The sequence below is a fragment of the Oncorhynchus masou genome, chromosome 15 (assembly GCF_036934945.1).
Source record: "Oncorhynchus masou masou isolate Uvic2021 chromosome 15, UVic_Omas_1.1, whole genome shotgun sequence".
NCBI classification, from domain to species: domain Eukaryota; kingdom Metazoa; phylum Chordata; class Actinopteri; order Salmoniformes; family Salmonidae; genus Oncorhynchus; species Oncorhynchus masou.
The window spans coordinates 13,525,369-13,540,253 of NC_088226.1; the positions used below are offsets into that span (position 1 = coordinate 13,525,369).

General features: G+C 39.6%; 1 protein-coding gene across 1 annotated transcript; it reads left to right on the forward strand.

The window, feature by feature from the left end:
- Positions 1-3,098: 3,098 nt before the first annotated feature.
- Positions 3,099-6,079, forward strand: LOC135554998 (protein ELFN1-like). Its single transcript, XM_064987371.1, has one exon. The coding sequence runs from the start codon at positions 3,349-3,351 to the stop codon at positions 5,755-5,757; it is 2,409 nt and encodes an 802-aa protein (XP_064843443.1). The 5' UTR covers positions 3,099-3,348; the 3' UTR covers positions 5,758-6,079.
- The last annotated feature ends 8,806 nt before the right edge of the window (positions 6,080-14,885 follow it).

The window sequence follows — 14,885 nt, forward strand, 5'->3', positions numbered from 1 at the left end:
TCAGTAACACATTGTGATTAATCTTAGCCTCAACAACACTGTTTCTGTCCCAATCAGCACTTATGTGCAAACATGCTGACCAGTGTAGTCCTGAATAGGTTTATGTTGAACAATGGACATACTTCCTCTATTATCAGTGATTCCCATTAGAATCAAGCCAGCATCATGTACACTGTGCGGTAAGAGGACACTAAACAATGGAAATTGTATTCATATTGTCCTTTAGTTCGTGGAAAGTGGACAGTTTTGTTTTTGAATATGAACAGTTCAGTATTGTGCCCTAGAGATCATGGTATGGCTGTTAGTTATTTTGACTTCCTGAAAACATATGTTCCCTTCCTCATTTATGATTGCAATGCTAGATGGCAACACAACATTTGTTTAGGCCTAATTGGAGCGTGGTGGGCAGACCACACAAAAGGTCAACAGACTGCTGGAATGACCTTAGGTCCACGGTTCCAATTTGAGGTGTATTTCCTCTGCAATAAACTGTCACAATTATCCTGTTGTAGCAACATGATTGTCCCCTTTATGTAAAGGCCTATGTCCTCTACCACCTAGGGACACCTTTCTTCTCACCCTCTGTGGCCTCCCACAAGGCAATACATCCACTGGCCTGTGTCAGCAGATGCATCAGAGGGCTAAGAGAGGCCAGTGATGAGGACGCACACCACATAGCTCTGGGTTTAAAGTATTCAACTGCTATCCTCTATGATGAAACTATCCATCACTTGAGTTTCCAGCCCATTTTCATGGTCAGTCACTCCCACACCATTCACAACGAATTAATGGCTGTAATAACACAGTCACCGGATCTAGAAGAGTTTAATATTTGATGTTACTTAAGGGAAGTCCACAAGTGCCATTTCTCGAACAGTGACTTGCATTTCTAATATATTGTATTAGATTGGATTCAAATTTGATTTGCTTTCTTTAAAATAAAAAAGGGCATTATCTACAGCAGGAATCCTTCCAGGTCTTAATATGAATAATATGTATAATATGAAAAAGAAATTACTTCTCCTCATTAACATAATTTTAATAATTGAAACATCTCTCATTGTCTTTGTTAAATTATGAATATACACAAATCCCTCTCTGTCTTTGCAGGTTGGAGGTTGGTTATCTTCTTGATTCTCATTGTTCTTAGAAATATTCAAGTGTGACAGCAGTAAGCATGGCAGACGAGGTACCGGGTGTTGTTCTGTACAGCAGCCTACACATCTCTGTGAGGTCTAAACAAAATATCTCCCTCTGAGAAGTCTGGGCTGCTTTAAGTGGACCGGAGAAGAGGACGTGTAATTCATCGCTCTGAGCCGAGACCCCTGCATTGGTGGACAGCATTTCTTCTGTGGCTATGTTTGCCATCATATTGAATTTTAACAATGAAAAATGAATAACTGACTGAGTCCAATCTGATTTGAAAGCTAGTTAAGTGGCTCAGGTTTGGATAAAAAAGCAATACTAGGTGCCACTGACAATGAAGTATACTGTAGCCCTTGGGTCAGCAAGATGTATTGACTACACATTAGTGAATGCAGATGAAACATTTCCCCTCTCACTCAGAAATGTCTGGCATGCAGTACATCCTTTTCATTCCTCTATAGGCATTTTGCAGCCTCAGTTCTTATTATCAAAAAGGAGAACAAATACTTTTATGTTTGGCATGCAGTCATAACATATAAATCAATATCGTAATTGGCACGTGCAGTAGCCTATCCCATATTTAAATTTAAAAAATTCAGCACGAAAAAATCCGTTAAGAAATGGAAAAAGCATCATGATTTATTATGGTGGGAATATCAAAGCTATAAGGTAGTTCTTTGAATGGAACTAGTGTAGTCCAAACACAAGACTACTGTTCCAGGAAGACGTGAAGTGTCTCCGTGTTCCTCGCTGGCCACTGCTGCTGATTATGACCACGGCTGTGCTGGTCGACCGTGTTGCAAGTTAATACCTAAGACTATTACGAGAATGACTCATATACTTAAACATTTGACTTTCCTTCCTCTCGGCACCTCCCATGCTGAGGTCACCTGCTGTTTATGACTAATAATTCATTAATAGCTCTCCATAAAACCAGGATCTATAGGCTACACACCCAGCTCCAAGGTTTTCTCCTGCAGCTATCAACTTTGTTCGGAAACCTTGGGCTGTTGACCAAATTGATTGGGTCCAATTATGTAACCAGACCCAATGGAACACTGCAATTTCCCCGGGGAGCTATCTGACAGGGTCAAATTGACAATGAACAGTTTGCTATTTTTGGTTCACGGTTTGTATCCTCAGTAGTTACCTTAAGATGTTTAAGAGACACATTGCACTGAAAGCCATTAAGTTCTATTTCTGTTGTCAAATTAAAACATTTTTAAGGTTCTTGAGAAGACATTTCAGTATGGTGCAGAGTAATTCATGAATTGAATGCTGCATCTAAATATTCGTTGGACTCTGTTGTGTTTGACAGTCCACAGGTTAATGGTGTGAAAATAGGGACCCTGCTTTCCCCAACATGTCAAGTGGTAATTGGCCAAAGGTTTCCGTTAATAGCAATATGCCACAGGGAATGCAGAGCACCTCTGAAATGGTGTACAAAATAATTGGATGGCAATGAAAGAGGAAGCATACACATTAATCCTATTTTGCCTTTAAAATTTTATTTGCTATTTTTACTTAATGTGTAAAACAAAAATGTGTCTTGATTATTTGGATTCATTTGTGCAGTATACGTGACAGATGATTATAAAATACAGATTGGGTAACATGTTATTTGACTGCTACAAATGGTCTATAGAGGAGAAATATCATTCTACTTGTGCAGCATGGCATGTGTTCTGAATATTTCTGGCCCAAAAATATATACTTTTTAAACGTAGTGGTGTAAATGTGGTTATATTCAAATTGCAAACCTCACATTCAAGAGGTTATTGATTCACCTAACGTGTGCCTGCTTCTCGTTTCTTCACAGGGAGTTCCTCTGAGCCCATGACCCAGCAAGAAAGACAGAGGAAGAAACAATAGGATGAGACCGATCAACGATGTTATCCCTGGGGAAATAAGCACAAGACAATCTGAGGTGGTGAAATACTGAATCTCAGCGAACCATCTCTAAAACGTCACTCCAGGTTAAAGCCATTGGATGGATGCTGGTCTAAATGCACATGCCCAACGTCTTTTTGTAAATGGCTGGAACATTGGGACCGAATTATCCTTCCCTGGACAGGAGGCCAATATATTGATTGTCCTCGCTGAGGAGAACACTTGAAAGTCCAGCTAGATTACAAAGAGTTCAGTTCAGCATCTTTAGAAACCACAGTGGTGTTCCCGTCTTAGAGCTTTTGGGCCCTGCCCATGACATCAAGAGGAGCACCAATGGCCTGCGGTGGAGCTATGGTAATGAGTGCCTTTTTCTGGTCTGTGGCCATAGTATATTTGACCCATATAGGCAGAGTCAATGGGGACTGCTGGCTCATCGAAGGCGAGAAGGGTTTTGTGTGGCTAGCCATCTGCAGCCAAAACCAGCCTCCATACGAGGCCATCCCCACACATATAAACAGCACCATTGTGGACCTTCGGCTCAATGAAAACAAGATCAAAAGTGTCCACTTCTCTGCCCTCAGCCGCTTCGCCAACCTGACCTATCTAAACCTGACCAAGAATGAGATCAACTACATAGATGACGGGGCCTTTTCTGCCCAGTTCAACTTACAGGTCCTTCAGTTAGGCTTCAACAAACTCCGCAACCTTACTGAGGGCATCCTCAGGGGTTTGGGCAAGCTGCAGTACCTCTACCTCCAGGCCAATCTGATTGAGACTGTGACACCCAATGCCTTTTTGGAGTGCTATAGCCTGGAAAACATCGACCTCTCCATGAACCGTATCCAGCAGCTAGATGGGTCCACGTTTACCAGCCTGACAAAACTGACTACCTGTGAGCTGTACACCAACCCTTTCAACTGTTCCTGTGAACTACTTGGCTTTGTGAAGTGGCTCTCTGCATTCCCCAATAGGACAAATGAACGGATGGTCTGTGACTCCCCATCAGGTGTCTCTGGCTACAGTCTGCTTAGCCAGAACCCGAACATCCCAACTTTTCGGAATGCCCTCCATATGCTCTCCACTGTGTGTACAGACGACTATGTGACGCCGTACATACCTGTGCCTCCTGAGACCACCACACTCCCACCAGACTACACTCCCTGTGGGCTGGAGGACTGTCCCTCCGGAACTGAGCCAGATGAGAGTATGAGTATCAACCCAACAGTGATTAATGTGGATGTAAAACCCAGTATGAAGCTGAAGCAAGTCTCTAAAACAAGCGCCACCATCACTGTTCAGATCCCCCATCCCTTTAAGAAGATGTACAGCCTGGTTCTCTACAATAACAGTTTTTTCACTGATATTCAAAACCTCAAAATTCAGAATGAGGACATTGAACTTAAAAACCTGAAACCCCATACCGAATACACGTACTGTGTCGCTTCTATAAAGAATAATCTTAGATTCAATCATACTTGTCTGGCAGTCTCCACAGGACCCTGGAATGGGAAAGAGAGATCACAAAACCATGCAACAGCTACCCACTACATTATGACCATCCTAGGTTGTCTCTTTAGTATGGTGATTGTCCTAGGGGTGGTCTACTATTGCCTGCGTAAAAAACGTCAGCAAGATGAAAAGCACAAAAAGGCAGGCAGCCTGAAGAAAAGTATAATTGAACTCAAATATGGACAAGAGCTTGAAGGGGGAACCATTTCCAGGATGTCACAGAAGCAAATGATGGCTGGGGAGAGTATGTCCCGCATGCCATACCTACCATCTGGAAGTGAAATGGAGCAGTACAAACTGCAGGAGATAAGAGATGACATGCCTAAAATGGCCAAGGGAAGTTACATAGAGGTGCGAGGAACCGGGGACCACCATGAACGCAGAGAGTGTGAGATGTCCATGCCTGGGATGTCCATGCCTGGGAACAGCCAAGGGTCAGTGGCTGAGATTTCAACCATTGCAAAAGAAGTGGATAAGGTCAATCAGATCATTAACAACTGTATCGATGCTCTGAAATCAGAATCCACATCTTTTCAAGGGGTGAAATCAGGAGCTGTGTCCACCCAGGACCCCCAGCTGGTCCTAATATCAGAGCAGCCGCAGAGCAAGTCTGGCTTCCTGTCCCCAGTGTATAAGGACAGCTACCACCACTCGTTACAGAGGCACCACACCTCGGATGTCCCGCCAAAGCGGCCCAGCACTGCCACTGGAGGTCCAATGCGGAGCCCAAGGCCTTACCGCTCAGAGTCCAAGTACATAGAGAAGACCTCGCCGACGGGTGAGACCATCCTCACTGTAACGCCAGCCGCTGCCATCCTTAGGGCAGAGGCGGAGAAGATCAGGCAGTACAATGAGCACCGGCATTCCTATCCCGACAGCCACCAGCTGCAGATCGAGGAGCTGGAAGGGCCCGGAAGCCACAAGCCCTCCATCCTTGAGCCCCTAACTCGGCCCCGCCCCAGAGACATGGCGTACTCTCCTCTCTCACCTCAGTACCATAACCTCAGCTACTCCTCCAGTCCTGAGTACTACTGCAAACCACATCACACTATCTGGGAGCGCTTTAAACTCCGTGGCAAACGGCACAAAGACGAGGACGAGTACATGGCTGCAGGGCATGCGCTACGTAAAAAAGTGCAGTTTGCCAAGGATGAGGACCTGCATGACATTTTAGACTACTGGAAAGGTGTATCTGCTCAACAGAAATCTTAATCTCTCCAAGTATTTTCTACTGGACCACAACTTTCAGAAATGACACAGAAACCTTATATGTGAAACTCACTATTGATTGGATGGATACGTCCATATTGCGATCAACTACTTAAACGTATATATAGCAACATATTTTGACTGTGAGTAAAATAGGAAAAGAACCTTGGAAATGACCATCTTGGAAATGACCATCTTAAATTTGTCACATTATGTATGGAATTTATGGGAATAAACTGTAATCTAACGTTTCAAGAAGAAAACATATTGCAAATTAAGAATATACATATTATATGTTGCAATGGATTATAGGTATTTGGGTATCGCATGGCCAAGTCCTGTGACAGTGGATTTGCTGTTGTGTACTTTGAGAAAATTACTGTAACAAATATTGAAAAACATGTCTACTGAAACCTCAATATTTTTCTTGAAGAACTACTGAACAATCATTTCGAAAAAGAACATTTTTTTCTCCCCACATATATTTAATTCTACAATGGAACGACAATGGAACTATGTACTGATACAGTTTCTATATCTGCAATGTTCGCTGTTAATAAGATTTTAAAAATTATGTTTGATTCAGGTTTAGCCCATGGATTTCAAAGACAGCTACTTTATTTGTTTTCTAATGATTTCCTTGTCCTAACTGATAAATGTTACACTGGTCAGATAATTGGTATTATATTACCCAGACCACTTAACTTTCCCTTCCCCTATTTACAGCACTATCACATAATACATTTTAGAGGCCACTAAACAAACTGCACAATATTTAAAGGCTGGAATTTTCTAAATGTAATATTCCACATAAGACAGTTCATTGTATTATTCTGATGCTGATGGTCTGTCTTAGACATCGGCATGGTGAGCCATTAGTCATATCTTTAGAACCAAAGTAGAAAAAGCTGAAGTGTTTACATTTTCTTTCTGCATGGTCTAAGAAAGTGTTTCCCAACTCCGGCCCTCAAGTACCCCCAACAGCACACCTTTTAGTTGTAGCCCAGCACAAAAACCCCTGATTCAACTTGTCAAGGGCTTGACGATTAGTTGATAAGTAGAATCAGGTGTGGTTGTCTGGGGCTACAACAAAAAGATGTACAGTTGGGGGTTGGGAAACACTGGTCTTAGATATGTGTGAACATAGTCAATCAGGGTCCATATGCATTTAATTTGAATTTGTTCTACTGTGTTTCAAAGAGCCAAAACATTTTAAGAGTTACTTTTGTTGAAAGTGTAATTGACCATTCACCTTTATATTACCAATATTTTCCACAGAAGGCAACTTTAGTTTCCCACCTGTTGTTTATGCAGAATGCTGAGGATGCAGTTCACATTCTCTACTGGCATATCTGTCCTATAGCCCGATGGATGAATGTACAATATAGATGATGAAATCTGTATATGGCAGCTTTTTAATTTCAGAGATTTTTTAAATTTGCTATTTACAACCATAATCTCCAGTTTCCGTTGTCTCTACTTGGTTTATCAATTCATATATTTCCCATAACTTACCATATTTTATATTTGTCTGCAATTCTCAGCCAACAAAGTAAAAAACAGCAAAGTTGTTGGTTTCACTGAAGGCTCTTGTTGAAGGATATTTTCCTATATTGTGTGGCTGTTATGACACTTTTGTAAATTAGACATCACCAATCAGAGGTATATCAACATGCCTGGGTTAACTATTAAATACTATCCCATGAATGCCTGAACTCAACTTCTGCCACTGGATTTGTACATTATCTATACACTATTTTTGAGTGGATACAAGAGGTAACTTGGCTGTCTGAGTTCTTATTTCAACCGCCTTAAACTTCTGGGATATGTGTGCGACTGTAATTTTCTTTATTTTTCTTTCAGTGTTGATATTGTTGACAAGTCCTTATTTGATGTAATTTTTCTAAATGCATTTCAATAGATTCCAAGAGCTGTCAGATTTATAGATAAATTAGCAAGTAAGCTACATGTTTTTATATTGCATATTGTAGCACTTCTGTGGCTCATAAAAGTTAGAATTGTTAGGAAACTGGTGGAAACAAACAAGAGCACAATAAAGTGTTTTTATTTCATTTCTTAATACTATGTTACCTGCTTTCAAACAAAGTACTGTGAAATAAAGGGAAGGGTGTACCCATCAGTATCTTCATTATGTTCTTTTCTTGTTTTTGAAATCTGAATCAAGAGATATGAATCCTGAATGTATAGAATCATGAATGTATGAGAAAACCTATTTGTATCACACACATCGTTATCATGTTTTTATGATAGGTTAGTGGTTCTACCAAACTATGAAATGTTCATAATATTTTGTAGTCCAAGAATTTCATCAACTTGCACCATTCTTCATGTATAGCTAAATATTCAAATGTCGGCTACCCTGTAATACAACACCTTTTCCATTGGAGTATTGGCAGTGTTTCCAATGCTCTGCTGAACATATCCAAGCAAGTGCTTATGAAGAAGTGACTACGTGCATTTATCTTGGGAGCTGAAGATATTTACTACGTTCACAAAATGCTGAGGGCTCGATTCAATACGTAGCGCTGAAGACCTACGCTGAAGTGCGATATACATTTAATTTAATGTTCCTTCGTTCACGGAGACTGCCATTCACGTTAAACGCTACATGTCGTCTCAATCGGAAATTACCTTTACATTTCAATCGCACTACAGCGCTTATCTCCAGCTGCATGGATTGAATCGAGCCCTAGGACTGCCTCTCCTTTGAAAAACAAACATACATTTGTCTTGTCCCCAATGGTTGTCAGATATCTTAACCTTAAAAGTGCCAACTGTGGAACACTGAACTTAAAAACCTGAAATCCCATACTGACGGCACATACTGTGTCGCTTCTATAAGCAATGCTCTTAGAGTCAATCACGCTTGTCTGATAATCTACACAGGACCGTGGAATGGGTAAGGAAACCAATACGCTTCCAAAACATTCAAAGCAAAAGCAGGTTGGCATTTATTGTCATGAATCTCGCCCTGAAGAAAGAACTGAGCAATTTTCCGCTATATGGGCAAGCTGCTAAATCAAAATTGCCTATATCATAAAAATTCATGAAAACAAAATATAAGGTTAGGCATTAGGGTTAGCAGTGTGGTTAAGGTTAGGGTAAGGTTTAAAATCCGATTTTATGACTTTGTCTCTGTGCCAGCTAGTGACCACTTTGCAGAGCTGCCTCCAGGGCAAGATTCATGACAATAAATGCCAATCTGCAAAGCAAAATCTAAAGCATGGATTGCTGTTATACTTTGTCCATAGACTGCTTACAGGGAAAATAAACCAATATGTAATTTCTAATTTGGGTGAACTCTCCCTTTAAGTGTATTTGGCTTCGAAAGTGATATTTTAATTGACCTTTTGAGGTTATGCCAATATTTCAGCAAAAGTGAAGGTATGGTATTCAGCACATCAAAAACAAGCAAGGAACACAGTTATTGCTTTTCTTGAAAAATCACTATAAGTTCACAAAATGTAAGGGTCACCTAATACATATATGTATTATATTTGTTTGTAGGTTCAAACAGCACTTCTATTTGAAATGTGCGAGGAATGATGGGAACTAACACATGTATTTGTTATGAAAATGTATCTTCATATCTCAGATAAGATTTCAGCTTCTGAAAGTGACTGGAAAGCGTCCAATAGATAAGGAGTCAGGAGACTGTTAGCCATTGTGGTACCGTTTGAAAAAAGCTCCTTCCTTTTCTCTCAGACATGACGTAACTGTCTCCAGAGAATCTCAGGTGTTATCAGATTACAGAGCATTCTGACAATATTCAGACCCCTCGACTTTTTTTCACATTTTGTTACGTTACAGCCTTATTCTAAAAATTGATTAAATAAATAAAAAATGTCAATCTACACACAATACCCCATAACGACAAAGTTCGTAGTCATTTTTTACGTAAGTATTCAGTCCCTTTGCTATGAGACTCGAAAGTGTACATCCTGTTTCCATTGATCATCCTTGAGATGTTTCTACAACTTTGCAGTCCACCTGTTGTAAATTCAATTGATTGGACATGATTTGGAAAGGCACACATTTGTCTACAGTGCCTCCGGAAAGTATTCAGACCCCTTGACTTTTTCCACATTTTGTTACATTACAGCCTTATTCTAAAATTGATTAAATAAATGTTTTTCCTCAGCAATCTATAGACAATACACCACCAAACAGCTTCTTATAATAAAAAAAATAAGTATTACTGAGTTACTGAGTAAAAGGCACATGACAGCCCGCTTGGATTTTTCCAAAAGGCACCTAAAAACCCTCAGACCATGAGAAGCAATATTCTCTGGTCTGATGAAAACAATGTTGAACTCTTTGGCCTGAATGCCAAGTGTCACGTCTGGCAGAAACCTGGCACTGTCCCTACGATGAAGCATGGTGGTGGCAGCCTTATGCTGTGGCGATGTTTTTCAGCGGCAGGGACTGGGAGACTAGTCAGAATCGAGGCAAAGATGAACGGAGTAAAGTACAGGGAGATCCTTGATGAAAACCTAATCCAGAGCGCTCAGGACCTCAGACTGGGGTGAAGATTCACCTTCCAACAGGACAACGACCCTAAGCAACGCAGGAGTGGCTTTGGGACAAGTCTCTGCATGTCCTTGAGTGGCCCATCCAGAGCCCAGACGTAAACTCAATCAAACATTTCTAGAGAGACCTCAAAATAGCTGTTCAGCAATGCTCCCCATGCAACCTGAGAGAGCTTGAGAGGATCTGCAGAGAAGAATGGGAGAAACTATCCAAATACAGGTGTGCCAAGCTTGTAGCATCATACCCAAGAAGACTCAAGGCTGTAATCACTGCCAAAAGTGCTTCAATAAAGTACTGAGGAAAGGTTTGGAATACTTATCTAAATGTGATATTTCAGTTTTTTATTTTAATACATTTGAAAAAAAATCTAAACCTGTTTTTGCATTGTCATTATGGGTTATTGTGTGTAGATTGATGAGGGGGAAAAAACTATTTAATACATTTTAGAATAAGGCTGTAATGTAAGAAAATGTGAAAAAAGTCAAGGGGTCTGAATACTTTCCGAATGCTCTGTATATAACACACTGACTTCTGCATGTGATATCATGTTCTCTATTTCAGAAATTAAAACTGAAATGCTAGCCCTTGCATGCTTCAGCAGCTATACATGCAAAAGGAAAGCTAATATCCTTGAATAATGTATCTGTAATACACACCTGCCATCTCCTGTTACTAATTGTGATGGAGTGAAAGAGGCCTCTTATAAGTGTTGAAATGAAACTCGGTGTAAATCAGACAACAGTTTCTTAGGTAAAACTAAAAACACATGTACATTTGCACATTTGTGTTAATTAAAACAATAAAGTAATGTCTTCTCTGTTCAAATTCAACTTCATATGCTCATTGAAACTGTTAAAGCATTTTGTCTTGGGCTCCTCTGGTTTAAAAAAAAAGGGAATAATGATAGATAATGATATTTAAAATAGGTTGCATGTGGGCTGCAAAGACTTCTAGATTAGACTATGTTTACATTTATTAATACATCTATTAGCCTACATGGCTTATCAGACTCATGAAAAATATTCAGATTCCAGAATAATATTTATATTACCCTGCATATAGTACTTTCAGAAAGTATTCACACCTCTTGACTTGTTTCCCATTTTGTTGTGTTACAGTCTTACAGATTTAAAATGGATTAAATTAAGACTTTTTTGGCAGTGGCCTACACACAATAATCCATAATGTCAAAGTGGAATTATGTTTTTAGGAATTTTTATCAATTTAAAATGAAAATCTGAACTGTCTTGAGTCAATAAGTATTCAACTCCTTTGTTATGTCAAGCCTAAATAAGGTCAGAGGTAAAAATGTGCTTAAAACCTCTTAAGGATTTTTCAATTTTCAAACTAAATTGACATACCCACATCTAACTGCCTGTAGCTCAGGCCCTGAAGCAAGGATATGCATATTATTGGTGCCATTTGAAAGGAAACACTTTGAAGTTTATGGAAATGTGAAAGCAATGTAGTAGAATATAACACAATAGATCTGTTAAAAGATAATACAAAGAAAAGAACAACCATTCCTTTGTATTTTTTTTGTACCATCATCTTTGAAATGCAAGAGAAAGGCCATAATGTATTACTCCAGCCAAGGTGCAATTTGCATTTTGGCCACAAGATGGAATCAGTGTATGTGCAAAGTTTTAGACTGATCCAATAAACCATTGCATTTCTATTCAAAATGTTATATCAAGACTGCTCAAATGTGCCTAATTTGTTTATTACTTCTTCAGGATAGGTGCCCCTTCCACACGGATGGTTGAGCTAACGTAGGCTAATGCGATTAGCATGAGGTTGTAAGTAACAAGAACATTCCCCAGGACATATCTGATATTGGCAGAAAGCTTAAATTCTTGTTAATCTAACTGCACTGTCCAATTTACAGTAGCTATTACAGTGAAAAACCTACAGTGAATGTTCATCCGAGGCCGAGTTACATTTTAGAATTAAATCTACTTGAAAATCTATGGCAAGACCTGAAAATGTTTGTCGAGCAATTATCAACAACCAATTTGACAGAGCTTGAATAATTACTTAAATAACAAAAGGCAAATGTTGCACAATCCAGGTGTGGAAAGCTCTTAGAGATGTACCTACAAAGAGTCACAGCTGTAATTGCTGCCAAAGGTGCTTCTACAAAGTATTGACCCGGGCGTGAATACTTATGTAAATGAGAAATGTATGTATTTACATTTCAATAAATGTGCAAAATATGTTTTCACTTTGTCATTATGGGTATTGTGTATAGATGGGTTACAAAAATAATTTATGTAATCAATTTTAAATTCAGGCTGTAACACGACAAAATGTGGAATAAGTCAAGGGGTATGAATACTTTCTGAAGGCACTGTAAATGTTTTCATAAGAAGGTAATTATTGGAAAGTATCATTCCGGTGCTTCGACCTGCTCCTAATAGTTGCGATTAGCCAATGTTATTAGAGGCAATTTGCATCAGATATCTGAGTCTAACATCAAGGTGTTCTTTGATTGCTCAGTCAAGGGCTAATTATGTTGACTTGATAAGCATTTTGTTGTTGGAGGCTTTGAATGAATTTGAAAAATAACACTTATGAGTAGTTAACATATTTCCTCAGTGTGATACAGTTAATAGACTACATTTTACTCCTCTGTAAATCCCCTGTCAAGCCCCTGTCAATATCAATCTTCATCCAAGATAGTGTCATCAGAGATTATTCTGGAAAGAACTGATAAGTATGGAACCATTGCTTTCGGGCTTTATGGAAAATAAGATAAACTAGGCCCTCTTCAAAAGCATCCAAGCATCAGCTTCCTGCTGCCTTTAATCTAGCCAGACTCCAGTTTTTTAAAGAACTATCAGATTTGAAAGTGCACTGTCAGGGAGAGAGCACATACCGAACCTTAGGGTTCACCCAAGTTAATTCAGTAAGCTGAGTCTTTTTTTGCAGTAATTTACGGTATGAAATGTACATTGATAGTAGTAGTATATGTACAGATATTTCAGCATTTAACAAGGAAGTCTAAATAAATAGTTTGATCTAAGATGTTCCTATATGGCCAATTCAGATTTCTGTTCATTGTGTTTACTGCTTTTAACCTTATGCTAAATGAACCATTGATAAAGTGAAACTTCACACATTAAATAATTAGTCAGCACATGCCTTCCTTCCACCATACCATATCAAGGGAAATGAATGAGGTTTTACTGGCAAAACTTTCAAACGGTAATTTAAATGATGTGGCCTATGTCTCTAAGCACTAAATGTCTTATTAATTAACTACTATTATGTGTCGACAGCTAGTTGTGTGAGGAGAAGAACTGTGTGTGTGTGTGCACTACTGTACACTGTCAAACTTGTTTTAAAATCTCTTAAGCACTTACAACCCTCAGATTATCCATTGTCAAATAGTAAAGAGATGGTGGTGCAGAGCTGAGTCACTTCTTTTGATTGTGAGTCTCAAAGTGGGGATATGCCAACTAGGCTGTACAATGGCTGTACATCATAGGCCGGTCTGATCATCATTCATTCGAATTCACAATGTTATTTTAATGGGAAAAAACTAATTGGAATATATAAGTTGTATTAAGGCAGCAATGGGCTAAAACAAACGTTTTGTCTCGTCAAATCCTTCCCCACTAGGGAAGATATGGTTATTTTCTCCCAGCCAGCCTCTCCGTCATCCCCCACCAAAGTTAAGAGATGGAAGCCAACGAGTTTCCCCTGGACATGGTGCAGAGAGCATTAATCAGCTGTAGACAGAGCGTGACTAAGGCTCAGAGAGGAAAAGTTATGAAAAGTGGAAAAAGAGAGAAAACACCAAAAGTTCCTCTCCACTCTTCAGAGATGTATCTAATGTTTAATAGGATATGGGTGATCAAGTACAGAGTATACAGGATCTACAGTGCACCTCCAAATGAGATCTCCACTGGCAAAGCTCAAATGGATGGTATAATTACTAGGTCGTGTCCATATAAACCCCTCAAGAGAAGAAGAAAGGCTAACAGATAAAGGATGTGATGATATTCAGAAGATTACATACAGTATAGCGAGCTATACAGCCTCACTTAAAAAGCTTTTCGAAAATATCAAATTCCGCTGTGTGATTTGATGTTTGCACTTCATAGATTTGCTTATAGCTAATTTGATTGGAAGTGCTTAAGTCAAGATCAAGTCTAAACGCATCTGAAAATCCCTTCCACTTTCTATGATGCAAAAAACATAACTGTCCTAAAAGTAAATCAGTCAATCTCGATGCATTTGCTGCCTAATGCAAAGGTTTCTATCCATGAGCAAGTCTATTAGGTTATTATTACCAAAGGGGCTTCTTGGCCTGTGATGTATGAGTGTCTCGAACTTGTTGGGTTGAATCCCTCCACTCTAGTTAAAGAGGATGGATGTTGATGGATGTTGCAAAAGGAGCCAGGACCTGCTCATTAATACAAGGCACTGCAACCAGAGTGAAGCCCCAATGACAAGCAGGGAGAGCGAGTGAGCCAACCGTCAAATGAGCGCTGTGCAAAGGCAGGTCACAGGGACCGCCAGTCAACACAAGTGGCAGGTAGAAAGAAGAGGAATCGCTGAGCGCACCATATGTT

Excerpts from the sequence above, each read along its gene's own strand:
- LOC135554998 (XM_064987371.1), top strand. The coding sequence starts at position 3,349 with ATGACATCAAGAGGAGCACCAATGGCCTGCGGTGGAGCTATGGTAATG.